Source organism: Lepisma saccharinum, chromosome 8, assembly GCF_977018435.1.
Source record: "Lepisma saccharinum chromosome 8, izLepSacc3.1, whole genome shotgun sequence".
Lineage (NCBI taxonomy): Eukaryota > Metazoa > Arthropoda > Insecta > Zygentoma > Lepismatidae > Lepisma > Lepisma saccharinum.
The window spans coordinates 55290483-55306333 of record NC_139236.1 but is presented as its reverse complement, the minus strand read 5'-3'; the positions used below and the strand labels follow the sequence as shown (position 1 = coordinate 55306333).

The 15851-nt window shown below is 36.4% G+C and overlaps 1 protein-coding gene across 1 annotated transcript in view; it reads left to right on the top strand.

Moving 5' to 3' along the window:
- Positions 1 to 15851, top strand: part of LOC145991790 (proclotting enzyme-like) — a 50982-nt gene that overhangs the window by 6385 nt on the left and 28746 nt on the right. The window contains exons 5-10 of the mRNA XM_083127840.1: positions 281 to 411; positions 4223 to 4339; positions 4864 to 5019; positions 5944 to 6109; positions 7888 to 8105; positions 12926 to 13122. Coding sequence (XP_082983966.1) covers positions 281 to 411; positions 4223 to 4339; positions 4864 to 5019; positions 5944 to 6109; positions 7888 to 8105; positions 12926 to 13122 — 985 coding nt within the window. The remainder of the gene's footprint in view (positions 1 to 280; positions 412 to 4222; positions 4340 to 4863; positions 5020 to 5943; positions 6110 to 7887; positions 8106 to 12925; positions 13123 to 15851) is intronic.

Below are 15851 nucleotides of genomic sequence, written 5' to 3'. Positions count from 1 at the left end.
TAAAGGGTATTCTTATAGTGTGTACTTTAACATGTTTGTATAACTTTTATAACATTTCAAGCAACAATTTTACAATGTAAAGTTTACAGGAAATAATGATATTTTGCCTTAAGCAACACAAATTTATCACTAAATTTTATGAGGGAAATAATCTCAATATTAAGAAGAATGAAGAGCTTATATCACTATTTATAACTCTTTCCTCATCAGCCATTATAACAACTTGGTGTGCTTAGAAAATAGTGAAGCTTTTTCATGTCTTTTCCATGCATGATCGTAGAATTGATTTCATGGAAACTCTACTAGCACCAGCAATAGATGGGGCCTGCTATGAAGATATAGTTTCAATTTTAAATACCAACCAGACTGGATATAATGCACCATTTTGTGGATTGCTCAGAGGATATTCAGGTAAGATATTGTACACAAAGAGTAAACCTGGTGTTTACTTTGGTAGACCATATATCTTCTAATATCTGGTTAAATATTATGCAGTTTTTAAGAATTATTCTTACTTTATGATACAGTTTTTTACTAGTACATAAAACTCAACAGAAAATTTCTTCTCTTTTTATATGAGCAATATAGAATATTTTTTAATTATCACAAGGAGTTAATTTCATGTTACAGGACTTGTAGACACAGAAAGATATTAATATACACATAAAACATGCTTATGTATCCACGCACAAGTTCCAATGAGGATGGTGACAGTGTTACCGAAATTAATTGAATAAAATAACCAGGCATGTGGATATGTAAGCACGTTTCATGTGTATATTAAAAGAGGTTAACTTAAGAGGTAGGTATTTTAATCTCCACTGAAATGGGATATACGCCCCCATAACCTATTTTTAATTAAACTTTTTACATTATTGTCATAATTTAATTTACTATTTCAATTTCAACCAGTTTATTTCATACTGTCTCTTCTCAATTTTGTAAAACAAAATAGAACATTAATCCTTCTTTAACTATGTAAAAATTGTTGGCTTCTCCATCTTGGTTCAAAAAATATCCTTTTGCAGCCTCAGATCTATTAGATCCAGGATTGTACAACAACATCAGTTCTAGCAGGATGGGAGAGCCAAAGTGAAAATGGCTGTTAATGCATTTAATTAATATTTTTTTTTAAAATATAGAACATAATTTAAACAAAACATGAAATGTACAGGGAGTCCATAAAGTCCTGCAAAAAACTAAAACTCTATAACTTGAAAACTGTTAAGTTTATTAACAAAATATTTTGTGTGTACTTACAGCAAGGTTCAAAGTTTATTTCCTGCTTGTTAGGTTCATCGCCAAACCTCCAATTGTGCACCATTCACGTCGAAACACTATTGCAGTCTTTTTGTGAAACCGAGAATTGCGTGCTGACGGTGCTCTCCTGGGATATTCAGAATCACATCTCTTATTTTTTCTTTTAGGTCATCCAGATTAGCTGGTTTCTGTGAATACACCTGGGTCTTTACATGTCCCCACAACCAATAATCGCAAGGTTCTAAGTCTGGTGATCTTGCAGGCCAAGGTGTGGGCCCTCTTCGGCCAATCCATCTACCTTGATATTGTTCGTTAAGAAAGTACCGAACTTCAAGGGCAAAATTCGGCGGCGACCCATCTTGTTGCATGTGGACGTCATTGATGATGCCTAATCTATTAAGTTCTGTTAAGTATTCCCAGTTCCAGTGATCTTCGTTTCAGCGATTTCATTGGACTCCGATGCACGCTGTCCTGCACTGACTGAATCACATCGTCACTCGATCCTGGCCTTCCACTGCGTGGCAAATCTGCCACACTTGCCGTTGCCTTGGACTTTTCATACCATCTCTTGATACTTGAATTTGGGGGGGGGGGGGGGGGGTGGTTCCCTATATGTTGTCTGGAACTTTCTCTGCACTGAAACACAAGATTTTAACTCTGCAAACCACAGAACACACTGTGCCTTTTCCTGGATGGATGCCATCTTAAGTCACATGATCACGTGATTACCAGTGCAAGCGTCACTGAGCAGTGTGGCCAGAACAAAACTTTAAACTTCCACCCTTCTCACCCAAGAAATGTGTATTGTTTAACGCAACAGCTAAAAAGTTATAGAGTTTTAGTTTTTGGCAGGACTTTGTGGACTCCCTGTACTTTAAAATTTCAAATTTTTGGATCCGCCAGAGTTCTTCCTCAGGCATGGGGAGAGCTTATTTGCAAGATGTTAATTGAGGTTAAAACATAGTTAACAGATAAGGATACACTGCAGATAAAAAAAAGTCAAAATTGATGAAGTGTGCTAACCCACGTTTTAATCCTGGAAATTCTCCTGAATCTGATTTGTAGTCTACTCCTGATGGTTAATTGTGATGAACCACGATTAGGAGAAACTAATGGAAGGAAAAAAACAAAATTCAATGCTAAATTGTGAATCTAACACTGATAGGGTGACCAGATATTTGTTGACCAAGAGGTTGAAAATACGCATGCACAAAACATAAAAGAAAACGAAAATAAGGGTGGCTATTTGTTATTGCTTCTATTATAGCCCCTATAAAATAGGCCTACACTCTACAGATTCAAATTACTTACGGGTCTAATATAATTAACTAATTACAAATACTTACTTACCAATGGGCACCATCATTCATACTTCTGGGATGATTTTGCTTTCTTGAGTATGTTTAATTCGTCCTTTATTGCCAGTCCAAACTCTTCACAGGTCATGTCCGCATTGAATTTCACTTTCATTACTTGTTCCAGTGTTGACACCAGGAGTGTACTTTTTTCCTTTCGCCAATAGGTTTTAATAACGCTGAAGAGTCTTTCACAAATCAACATTTGTACCAGGAAGACTAAACCAGAATTTTATAAGAGGCACAATCACTTTTAAATTTGACCCAGCCTGTACTAAAACTTTGTACACTGACCTCCACTTACCCATCATTGTTTCTTTTCTTTACCCCCAAATTTTCAAGATGTTGTTCAACAGCTTTCAAAATGGCACAGTAAGTGTCAAAAATATCATTCTCATTAAATTTAAATGAATTTGAAATATGTTTTGCTTGTTGATGGAAATATGAAAATGACTCTTGAAATTGTTCATAGTAAATTCTTGAGTCAAGGAGTAAATACCTGTGTTTGTTGACATCTTCAAAAAAACAAAGTGACCATGTTTCTAAGTATTATACCACTTAACAATAAAACCTATTTGAAACAGAGTATGCATATTCCTCCTTCACACTCCCTTCTTTTACAAGTTTCATAAGTAAACTTTTTGCTGAGAATGGGAAAAAGTTCTGTTCTATTCTGTCCCTGTATTTCTGTAGGAGTTGAAAATATTGAACAGAAACTTGCGGTTATATCACCCCTTTCAATTTTTAAAATAGTATAATTAAACAGGAGTAGCTGTGCATGCAGGAAATATAGCCACAGTTCACTTGTATCATCTTGAAAAAAATTGACTATAGCAATTGGGGCAACCACTTGCAATGCGTTTTCCGTTCTGTGGGTTTTAACGCATTTTTACGCGTAAAATAATGAATGAAATTATATAGCAAGGAAAAGAGTATACTTAGGAATTTTTGCAAATTGAAAAGAGTATATGAACCTCTAAAAGAGTATAATACTCTTAAAAAGAGTATGTCTGGTCACTCTAAACACTGAACCTTCAGAATAGGGAACTAACTCTCAACCACCAAGGTAACAATGTGACGACTGTGTACTGTCTAAGAAAGCATCTTGTCTTCAAAGGGTTGCCATCATTATTAACTTATATTTCTTAATGAAGGTATGCATTAATATATGGAAATCCAGAAGAGAAAGATCAAATGGAATCCACATTGTTTGCTTTATGCATGTGTATTTTCATAACACTGTCACGCAACATGGCCGTGCGGTCTAAGGCATCAGGTTTTGGGCTCCGGCTACTGGACGCACACAGGTTGAAGTTTCCTGGTGTCTCCTGAGATTTTGGCCTGTGTACGAGTCCAGTGGCCCCCCACCATCGTGAGGAAATCGGGCAGCTACGAGCAATGACTGGGAGTTCATCATGCTGACCACACACAACCCTGCAACTGGTTGGATGATCTTCCACCTTGGCAGGTGGGAGTGTGGCCGGCAGTCGGTAGGTAGTCCCTGGTCATCATGGGCTGTTGCACCATGGGTTATATTTTATTATTCATTTTCATAATACAAACGATAGTTAAGAATTACTGTGAAACCAAATTCCATTTTGTTACAGCTGTGATTCCTGTATCATCTGATTCGACTGTGGAAGTTGTCGTAACAACACAAAGCAAAACGACTCTCTGGAATATAAAAGTAACCCAAATTAAATGTTCAGACATTCATCTACCAGGTATGTTTACAAACATGCACTTCAGTACTTCAAAAAATCTGTTGGGAACTTTGTTCTCTTAGTCTTAATGCTACTTATTAAAGATGGACCAAATAAAAATTCAGCATAAAGTGCTGACTTGACCAGGACTCAAACCCATGTCTCTGGTATAGAGTGATATTGCTCTACCAACTGAGCTACCAAACCAGTCCAGGTTTGTTTGATTTTTCACTTCTTCTGTTTCACCATTATGGAACTGTCTCTGACCTTGTTGCCTTTGAAACACTGAAGTAATATACACCACTACACTGGAAGAAACTAGGCACCATTGACAGGATAGTCAAATAGTTAGTACTTCCATATTTGGTACAAGCAGTTTAAGGTTCAATCCCTGGTAGAAGATCTAAATCTTTTAGTGTTTAGTCAGCATTGGGAGATCAATTAGGAACCTACTTGATTGATATATATTAGTATATTGTTAATTTCTTTGTGTTTACACAGAGCGTACAAATCTTGGATGTCTAATTATAAAATTATATTTACAGATGAAGATGCCTGTGGATTTAGCAATGGTAGAGAGGGACAACCAACAACAATATTTAAACGCTCAAGCAGTGTTCAAGATAACAAAAATTCAACAGTGAAACTGCTTCCCCATTCTCGAGACTTACAGACAATATTTAAATCCCGTAACGTTCCAAGTAAGTTTCAAATTGATCTTAATTTATTTTACATCTCAATGTCAGAATATTATTATTCTGAATTATAATGAGTATATAATTCATGAAACAGCAGTGCAAGTTAAAATGCAAGGTTAATTAGTTTTAACTTACAGTTGTGACCACCTTCCTATGTCATCAATTTTCTTACATTACTGAAGCTAATGTTCTGTGTGAATAAAATTGAGCACCTAATAATTTCTTGTTTTGGGAGCATGTGCTCCATTTTGTGTGAATAAAAATACCGGGAACTTGCTCCCAATGGGAGCTCTTACTCCCTAAGTGAGCACACACTGCAGTGGTGACCATTGCTTTCATTCTGATATGAATAAAAAAAGCGTACTCTCTGAAACCTAACAGGTACTTATATATGCATACATATACATGCACAAAGATATTCCAGGTCAATAAATGTTTAGTCAATAGGTTGAAACTTCTTCATAGGAAAATAGAGCACATATTCACTTTCTGATCGCCTAGTTTGCTTTCATTTTGGTGTGTACTAATGGGAATCTCCTCATTTTTATTAATACAAATTATTATTTTTTTCTTCTTGAAGATCCTTACAGACTGATCTCTGTGACAGAGTGGTTAGCACCAGGCACTATGATGCCAGAGGTCTCGGGTTTGAATCCAGGCCTAGGCATTCTTTGCGAGTGTTCTCTCAGATCATATCATCACTCATCCTCATTGTCGCAATTAACCAAAAGTTGCAGAAAAGCAATGCTAAATAGAAATCTAATCAAATATCATTATTACTTCACTTCATGCCATTAGGAGGCAAGAGCATTATCTTTACAATGGCCTTTGCAAATTCTGACTTTCACTGACATTTTTAATGTGCAATGTTCTTGATTATAAATATATATGTATGTAATAGCCCGCATGTTCTCTTTTTTCCTGCAGCACTTCCTCGAGAAAATGACAAGATGCAGAAGATAGTTGGTGGGCAACAAGTTACTCCTAACCACTTTCCATGGATGGCTGCACTTTTGTTAGATAATCAGCTTTTATGTGGGGCAACTTTGTTAACTCATGAATGGATAGTCACAGCTTCTCACTGTATCACTATGTAAGAAGTTGATTCATTATTCATATTGTGGCAAAATGTATAAACCGAAATGTTTTGATAACTTCATTTTGATAAGTGGTCTGACTTCCATGTGCTGGATGCATTTTACAAGATGCTCAGAAGGACCGAGAAATGCATTTGGAAGTTTGGAAATGAGTGAATTAATGTTTGCAGAATGTGAATCTGTTCTCTTTCACTTTTTGTACATACATTTTGCAAATTTTTTGTGCTTGTAAATTTAAGCTTGTTGTAGTGTCATAAAGAAGAAAGAACAGCTTAAAAATAACTTACCTTTTTGCATAGGCATTTTTGGAGAGGAAGGACATTTGCTTAGCTTAACAAATAAATGATATATGCACATAAAAAGAAGCAAATTGCAAAATACTAAGACAACATAAACTAACTTGTAGGGACATGGAATAGAAATTGTTTGGTCAGGATGGGAAATTTTAAAAATACAGACATTCAGGATAGGATATGTTTAGGAGTTTTTCTATTTTCACTCCTTTTTTCCTGAAGTGATTATTTTCGCATTTTTTTGGAATTAATAGGTAAGGTAAAGTTCCCAGTGCATATAGCACCATGCCATGAAGGCACATTTAGGTGATCTGATCTGATTCTTGATCTCGGCCATTTTGGAGGTGATGCTCTACCAACTAGACCACAGACTTCCAAGAAATATCCAACACTTACTGTATGGAAAATTTCAAGAATTAAGAACGTTTAATATGATCATTTAATATGTTCCTACTATTTGGGATTCTGGAAACTGGGAAATTGTTTGTCAAAGCTAGGATTTGTATAGGATTCCCCTCCCCCCATTACAGATCCTTGGGTTGTTGGGAACTACGGATGAACTGATACCAATTCTCATACAAATTCCCACTGATGTTTGAAAATTGTAACAATTAAAAATTGTTCACATTATTGAATTTGAATCATAATCCAATTAAAATTTAAAATGACAGTAAAGATATTGCTAATGAATTATTTGTTTTACAGTACAGAGGAGTGCTTAGATCATATTTTTCATTAATAGATATAACCTTTGATTTTTCTTCTGTTTTTTATGTTATGTTATTTTATACTCTTTTATACTTTTTAATATACTTAAGTATGTGTTAATTCCTTTCTACTCAAAATTATACATGTAATTGACCTATACCATACCATAGTGCTATTTGTACTCATATGATCAAATGGATGGAAATAAATCTAATCTAATATATATGTAAGTATTGCACTGCAATTATAAGCTTCAATCTACCAGAGCTTTGCTTTAAAATATTTAAAAAAATATATTGAAATATTACACTAGCTGTCACTTAATCACAAAATCCACTTATTCACACAAAACTGGTGCAAAATGAATGAAAACATTAAATTTTACATAATATTCAGGATAAACAAGACTCCTGGAAAAATACTAAATAACTTCTAACCATTACTTTACAATACTAGTCCATTGGCATCAATATGAGATCAGCCCCATCAGGAGCTTTACTGTTAGAGAAATCAAGTTAGTTCAAAAATGTGAACTCTCAACAGTATGAAGGTGCCGTATAAGGTTTGGAAATCACAATTTTTGTAACAGTCACTTCAAAAATATCTTTATCCCTCTCACACACACACACACACACACACACACACAATAATATTGATCCTATAAATTCATACGCCACTTATTTATACCAACGCATGTGGATTTTCCATATCCTACTTTAATTTAGATCTTTAGTATGCAATGTGAGACATAATTGAAAACTATGTTATTCCAGTGCTTCCGATACACCAGCCATACAGAAACTGACAGTGCTTCTGGGGGCCCATAACATCACAGCAACACAAGAAAGAAACAGAGTAACTCGCCAAGTGCAGAATATTGTCCGCCACCATCGGTACCAGGGTGCAACATATGACATTGCTCTACTAAAATTAAATGAAAGTGTCAGATATACGATTGCTGTGAGACCAATTTGTTTACCAAACAATACAGGTGAGTTATCTTGATTTACAAGTCATTTACTAATCCATAAGTAAACTATACAAAAATTCATTTATATATAGCTGCTATGATTAAATATTAAAAATTTATTGACTTTTGTGATGTAGCTATGATGCACTGTAAAGTCATGTTTCTCCTTCCGTCAATTTCATTATTATTGTACAAAAATAACTAACTAACTAACTAACTCCCTAGCCTTCTTAAACCCGAAGGTTCATGGCTGCAGCAACACAGGCCTTCCATCTTTCCCTATCTTGAGCAAGATCTATATACTCTTTTCCATCTTTACCGATTTCCCTTAGGTCCATCTCAACGTTGTCCCTCTATCTTCGTCTTGGCCTTCCTACAGGTCTCTTACCATCAGGTTTCCCAACAAGAATCCTGTAAACTCCTCTTTCCTCTTCCATTCGTGCCACATGGCCTGCCCACCTAAGTCTTCTTGATTTAATCATTCTAATAATATCTGGACATGAATACAAATTATGTAGTTCTAAATTATGTAACCTTCTCCACTCACCTGTCTCCTCATCCCATTTAGATCCAAAGATTTTCCTAAGGATCTTATTTTCAAATACTCTCAATTTATGTTCCTCTTTCAATGTAAGGGACCAAGTTTCACATCCATATAATACTACAGGCAAAATTACGGTTTTGTATATTTTAACTTTTAGTTTCTTAGATATTAAACGAGAAGACAAAAGTTTATGAAGAGAGAAGTAACATGCATTTCCTGAATTAAGCCTACTTTTTATTTCCTCTTTAATATAATTTTCATTTGTTAATATTACTCCTAAGTATTTGAATTTGGAAACTGCTTCAAACGAGTTGTTATCAATAATTAGATTTTGATTATTACCTAACACTTGGTTTCGGCCTGTAAGCATATATTTAGTTTTATCTTTGTTGACTTCCAAACCTATCTCTTTAGCAGTTTTGAAAAATATTTTAGCATTATTCTTAATTGTATTCACAACATCCCCCAGTAAGTCTACATCATCTGCATATGCTAACAACTGAGTCACACCATTTAATTTTAGTCCTTCTTTAGTTTCTTTTACCTTCTTAACAGTATATTCTAAGGCAAAATTAAAGAGCAATGGAGATAATGCATCTCCTTGTTTTAACCCATCATGAATTGTAAATTTGTCAGACATATTAATACCCACACGAATTTTACTGTCTGTTTCACTGGTGCATATTTTTATCATACTAACAAGGTTCTTAGGTATTCCAAACTCTACTAATATATTATATAATTTATCTCTTTTGACCGAATCATATGCTTTTTTGAAATCAATGAATAGCTGATGGACATTTTGATTATATTCCCACTTTTTTCAAGTGTCTGTCTGAAGTGAAAAATTTGATCTGCAGTTGATCTGTTACGTTTAAATCCACATTGATAATCACCTACAATTTCATTAGCATATGGGGATAGTCTTGTTAAAAGAATGTTAGATAATATTTTATATGTTGTTGAGAGTAATTATTGCAGTTCATTTTATCACCTTTCTTAAACACAGGAACAATTATGGATTCTTTCCACTGTTGATGGATTTCTTCTTTATTCCATATTAAACAAATTAATTTATGAATTTGACATATTAATGAATTTCCACCATATTTAATTAACTCAGCTGGTATTAAATCAATGCCAGGTGCTTTGTTATTCTTTAGCCTTTTAATAGCATCTTTAACTTCAGTCAAGTTAGGTTCTGGAACTAAAAGTTCTGCTGTGTGGACTTCATTTACTTCTGATTTATCTCCTATATGAACATTTAAAAGGTCATTAAAGTAGCTCTTCCATCTATTTAGAATATCACTTGGGTCAGCTAGAAAATCACAGTCTTTATCTTTTATCAAGTTTACTTTAGGTTGCCACCCCTTTCTAAACTCATTTACACCTTTATATAAATCTCTGATATTTTTATTTTTGCTGTTTGTTTCAATTTCGTTAATTTTGCTTTTCAAGGAATCTCTTTTTTTACTTCTAAACGTGCGGTTAACTTCTCGCTTTATTCTATTATAATTGTTTTGATTTGTAAAGTCCGCACGTTTATTATGTCCCCATCGGCAACCCTTTCATGAAACGTAACACTGACAACAACAGCAAACAATAACCAAACCGCTCTCGATAAGCGCGTGCACTCAGACGTTGTTGCCACATTTTATTTACATTTCTTGTAGTTGCAAGGTGCTTCTCGTTATTTTTGCGCCATAACCACGTGCGGAGTTGGATTTTTTGACTAGTTGTGTTGCGTTATTTCTTTGTTGTGTTATGGTGCTGTTTTGTTGCTTTGTTATAGTGTTGTGGTTTTTGTTTTTTCTTAGACTCTGCGTCTAAAATCCCAAGTATGAAGACAAAACTGCAGGATATTATTTCCTTCATGGAAAGCAGACGTGCCTATCCCCCCCAACGCCAGTGGCGCTTTCCCCCCAAAATCATGTCATTCGTCCCCCCAAATCATTTCATGCGTCCCCCCCAAAAAATATCATTTGCACTCTCAAACCATATCGTAATCCCCACAAAGTATTTAATTATGACAGCGTGTCTACCGAAAGTAACTTTTTCTTAGCTTTACAGAACACTATACTTGATCTGCCCCTTTTCCCTAAACAGGGGTGCCCATCACTCAAGACCACCCCTAAAATCGTTCATCATAATCCCTCGAAAATAGTTTGGATGTATGTGTAATAGTTGATGTCTATTTGAATGAAATACCATGTTACATTATCCATAATTCAGCCATAATATAAGACCTAGAGTTGGATACTGCCCCCCCCCCCCCCCCCACGTTTAATTCAGAATCCCACCCAGAACCCTCGTGTCAATTAAGGCCTAATATGTAAGAGTTGGATATTTCTCTCCCCCCTTCGATAATACCCTTAAACACTTCCTTTTTAATCTTTATCTGTATTTCTTTTATCTTTCAATATTCTCTAATTTTGTTTCTCTTTCTTTTTCTTTTTTCTTTACCGTTTCCTTCTGCTTTTTCTCTTCTTCAATTTGGCAACATCGCTTTCCTACTCCAGTTTCTTTGCTTCTACTTCAAGAGAAAACCGGCCCCTTTGGTGTTTCTTTTAACAAAGAGTACCGCTCCCTTTGCTAACCACTGGGGATATAATCAACGCGCGGACTTTATCATCAGAGTTATTTAACCACCTAAGTCTAATAAATGCACTATTTTTGTAAAATGTGAAGATTAACTTGAGTTAACAATGGCCCATGTTACTGTTCACAAAATTGGTTTCGCATTCATGAACTATGAATGTAGAATCTTCACACATAAACACACTTACTTGGAAAAGGATCTAGGGTAACAGTTTCAATTCTTTTATGATTTTTTCAAATTCTCTTAGCAGAAAGACTAATTATCGTAGAATTTTGGCAATCTTTTGGGCAATCATTGTCACACGTAATTTGACCCTTCCTTAAAGTAATGAGCACTGTTTGATTTCGATAAAAAGTTATTTATGTTGGAAAAAAACAACTTAAAAATTACCTTACACAAGCATGCACGCTCCCCATAAACAAGGCATTCTCCGTTGATAGAAGCGACAGCAGCACATATCGTAGAATAGTGGGAATGAAGTACAAGCATGGTTTCCATTTTGAAAAAGTCCAATTTATGGGTAAAATAAGATGGTACAAGTACCTTGCACAAAACTCGCCCATTTCGCATGCTCGATGCATAATGCAGACTGCCCCTAACCTAACTACAAAACTATTGAACATTTTTGCGGCAAGAATTATATAGAAGTATAAGGAAGTAAAAAAATCAGTGTCAAGAAAACACGCAGCAAGTAATCTCTAAAACTCTGCACTATGTGTTAACAGAGGTAAATCAAAATCGAACCATGTAAAAAATGCATCAGTAACATGATGAAATAAAAGGAACTTGGGCTGGATATTGCATTTCAGTTAGTTTGCAAATATCAATTAGTAGAACTGTGCAAGGACACCTTACCCAAAAGGGAGAAACTTCATAGAAGGTGCCACATTGTACAAACATCCTTACAAACAAATAACTATTTCTGTTTATCTATGAAGTTTCCTCTTTTGCAGAAAAACCATGTACAAATCATAAAAAATGCCATGGATTTTATATCATTGCAGCAATGCCAAAACCACTAATGTGCAAATTTTGACTTTTTCACCTAGTGCAGTTTCTGACTACTTTCTGTTGACAGATTCCTATACAAACTTATACTTGCCTAATAAATAGCCATAAGTAGGTACATACTTTATTTATGACAACATTTATCCAAATGTAAAACCTGCTTTTCTCCAGAATCTTGAATATTTATATGTTCTTATCTTAAAAGTAAGATTTAGCATGTTTGTTGTTTTGTCATTGGTGTGACAATATGGATTTGCACGAGAAACTAAATTTGAACTGTAAATGAGTAACGTGACTCGAACCTGGAACCTCCCTGTCACGTCACCGGTCAGGCTACCTTCCCACGTTCATGCTACGTCAAATGGGAGAAATAAGCTAAGATCAATATCACATAGAAGAAATTATCATGGTCAAGATTGACCATGAGGAAATGTCAAGAAAAAGAAGAGTAAAAATAATGAATGAGATGTCAACCTCTGCTCCATCAGAGAACAATTATATTTCTTGACAACGCACAAGATGTAAAACAAGAATACATAAGAAGAGAGATCGACAATTTGCTTACTATTGTCTTTGCATATGATACACTTACCTTGACTCTCAGTTTCCGAATGTAAAATGTGACATTAAAGATCAATTCTACATCTGTATCTTACCCATATTAGTAGTAATTTACCTTACACTTTTCAGATGCAACATATGCAGGACTGCAAGGAATTATAACTGGCTGGGGAGCAACGGAAACAACGGTTAATTCCCCAGTGCTGCTTGCTGCGTTCATTCCAATAGTGAACAACACAGTTTGTGCAAGTGTTTGGAGTGACTTAGGGGTAGAGATCTCAGACAACATGCTGTGTGCAGGAGATGGGACAACAGGCACTTGTGTTGTGAGTATACATACAGAATAAGCCCAATTTATTCACACACATATCTTCTGCTACGTTATTTTATGTTAAATTCTGTGGGTTTTGTGGTATCTCAATTCGTGATTTGACAATGGACATATTGCATAATGCGATCCCAAACACTGAATCCTGCCTTGTACAAGGCTAAGCGTAACTCAAAAATGAGAGGTACACTACGGTGTTCTACTTGCAGAAAAAAAAAAAAAACTTTTGAATTTTTAAAATATAGATAAAGTGCAGTTATGTTGCAGTTTGTGCCGATCCAGTCCATCAGTAGGTTGATTTATTATCAAAGAAATAAAACACTCCAATAAAACAAAATTACCAACACCTTATGGAATAAAATGAAAATTGAAAAATTAAACCAAAAACACAAGTTCAAGGCAACGCATGGTGCGATGCGTAAGGCATCAATGAATGAACGCTAGAACAATGCCTTTGCTGTGTGAAACAAGAACCAGGACAACGTTCTTCCTAGAAATGTTGATCAACACTGGCCAATGGCTGTGACGTCAGTGTGTGTGAAAGAACCTTGAACGGTATGCCGGGACATTGAGATAAACGGAGAACAATGAACTGTCACTCGCTTGGAGGCGCTACAGACCACTGAACCTTTTCCATAGCACTAAAAGCCTAACTGGCATTATAAGGAAATGCGAAGCACAGAACACTAAGCACGTTGACGGTGCTCTTACACCATAAAATCCTTATGAATATATATAGATACCGAAGCACACACATATCTCAGTCCTTTAATCTCTCAGAGAATTATATATATAAAGTAATATTGTCCATTAATATGAAATAAATGTTGAAAATATATAATTAGAATATTGAATAATGCTAAACTGCTTTGTGTACTAAAATGCCCACAAAATAAGGTTTTCCAATACCGTCCATTAAATATGTGGGTCGTACCAAAAGTATTGCAAAAGTGGTCATAACATCTTTATTAACTGATGTAGATCGTTCAAATTGCACATGTAGTTGAAGTGACTCTTCCTCTATACAAACCAGTTACTCAACATAGCCTCCATTTAAAGTGATGCATTTGTGCCATCGTTGAACCCAACTCTAGAATCCTCTTTGAAAAAAGTGTGGTGTGCACTGTCCGACATCCACTTCTTCACAGCCACTTTCACCTCGTCAGTGTCATCAAATTGTTGTCCCCGAAGACTGTCCTTCATCGGACCAAACAAGTAGAAGTCTGAGGGTGCCAGATCTGGCTGTACGGTGGATGGGGGACCACGGACCAGCCCATTTTGCCGATCACCTGATTTGTTGCCAAAGAGGTGAGTGGTCACGCATTGTCATGGTGAATGTGGATCGCTTTCAGATTCTTGTGTGGTCTCTTCCTCCTAATGGCTTCTCTAAGCTTATGGAGTGTCTCAATGTACCATTCGCTGTTGATGGTACAGCCGCATTCTAGGAAATCAAGGTGAATGACGTGCAATCAACTCATCCACTTGCCGACGATTAGTGTCAGTGGTCGCAGTTGATGGTCTCATACTGTGCGGTTTGTCTTCAATGCTGGTTTCCCCTTCTGTAAACTTCTTCATCCACCTGTGCACATTGCTCTTGTCAATGGTGTCATCTCCATACACAATTCTGTAGCCTTCTGTGGATGTTGGACAGTGCACACCGGACTTTTTTCAAAGAGGATTCTAGACTTTGGTTCAACGATGGCACAAATGCATCGCTTTAAATGGAGACTATGTTGAGTAGCTGGTTTGTATAGAGTAAGGGTCACTCCAACTACATGTGAAATTTGAACGATCTACATCAGTTAATAAAAAGGTCATGACCACTTTTGCATTACTTTCGGTATGGCTCTCGTATGAATAAATATTGAGTACACTTGTAATACGTGAAAAAAATGTAACCGATTCCACTATCAAGACATAATTGGTGGAATATTAAATTAAATGTCCATTAAGTATGCATAGATCACTCGTGGACAAAATTAAGAGAATGGACACAGAATGGCAACGTGTGCGAAAAGTAGCCGAGGGAATGCAACGACATTCAGCATGAATACACATAAGTATACAACAACCTACACCACCATATGACAATGCAGGTATGCCGGCATGGGCATCGACAATGAGCATCACACCATAAGTGTCCAAATGTAGAGGTCGTACAACTCACCCGATATGGCATTAGTAGGGCGTGTGGTCACCCCTCACAGCCACACAGGTCGCACAACGATGCCCCATGCTGGTCACGAGACCCTGTGCCAGTAGCATCCACTCCTGCACCAAGGCATTCCTTAGCTCCTGCCGGGGAGGTGCCAAGAGCATCCCAGACATGCTGTATTGGGTTCAGGTCAGGAGACCTGGCTGGCCAAACCATACGTCGGATATCCTCGGTTTCAAGATATTCATCCACCAGATGGGCCCTATGTGGACGGGCATTGTTATCCATGAAGATGAATTGTGGACCAACAGCAGCCCGTAAAAGGTGCACATAGGGCTCCAGGATCTCCACCCTATACCTGTGACCACTCAGGGTGCCTCCTCCATCAAACACATGGTGCGGTGTGCAGCCTTCCAACATGATACCGGCCCACACCATAACACCACCGCTGCCATAGCGGTCCCTTTCAACGATGTTTGAGGGCTGGTATCGGGTACCACGTTCTCTTCATATGAAGATGCGTCTGGAATCACTGTCCAAACTGAACCTGGACTCGTTACTGAACAGAACAT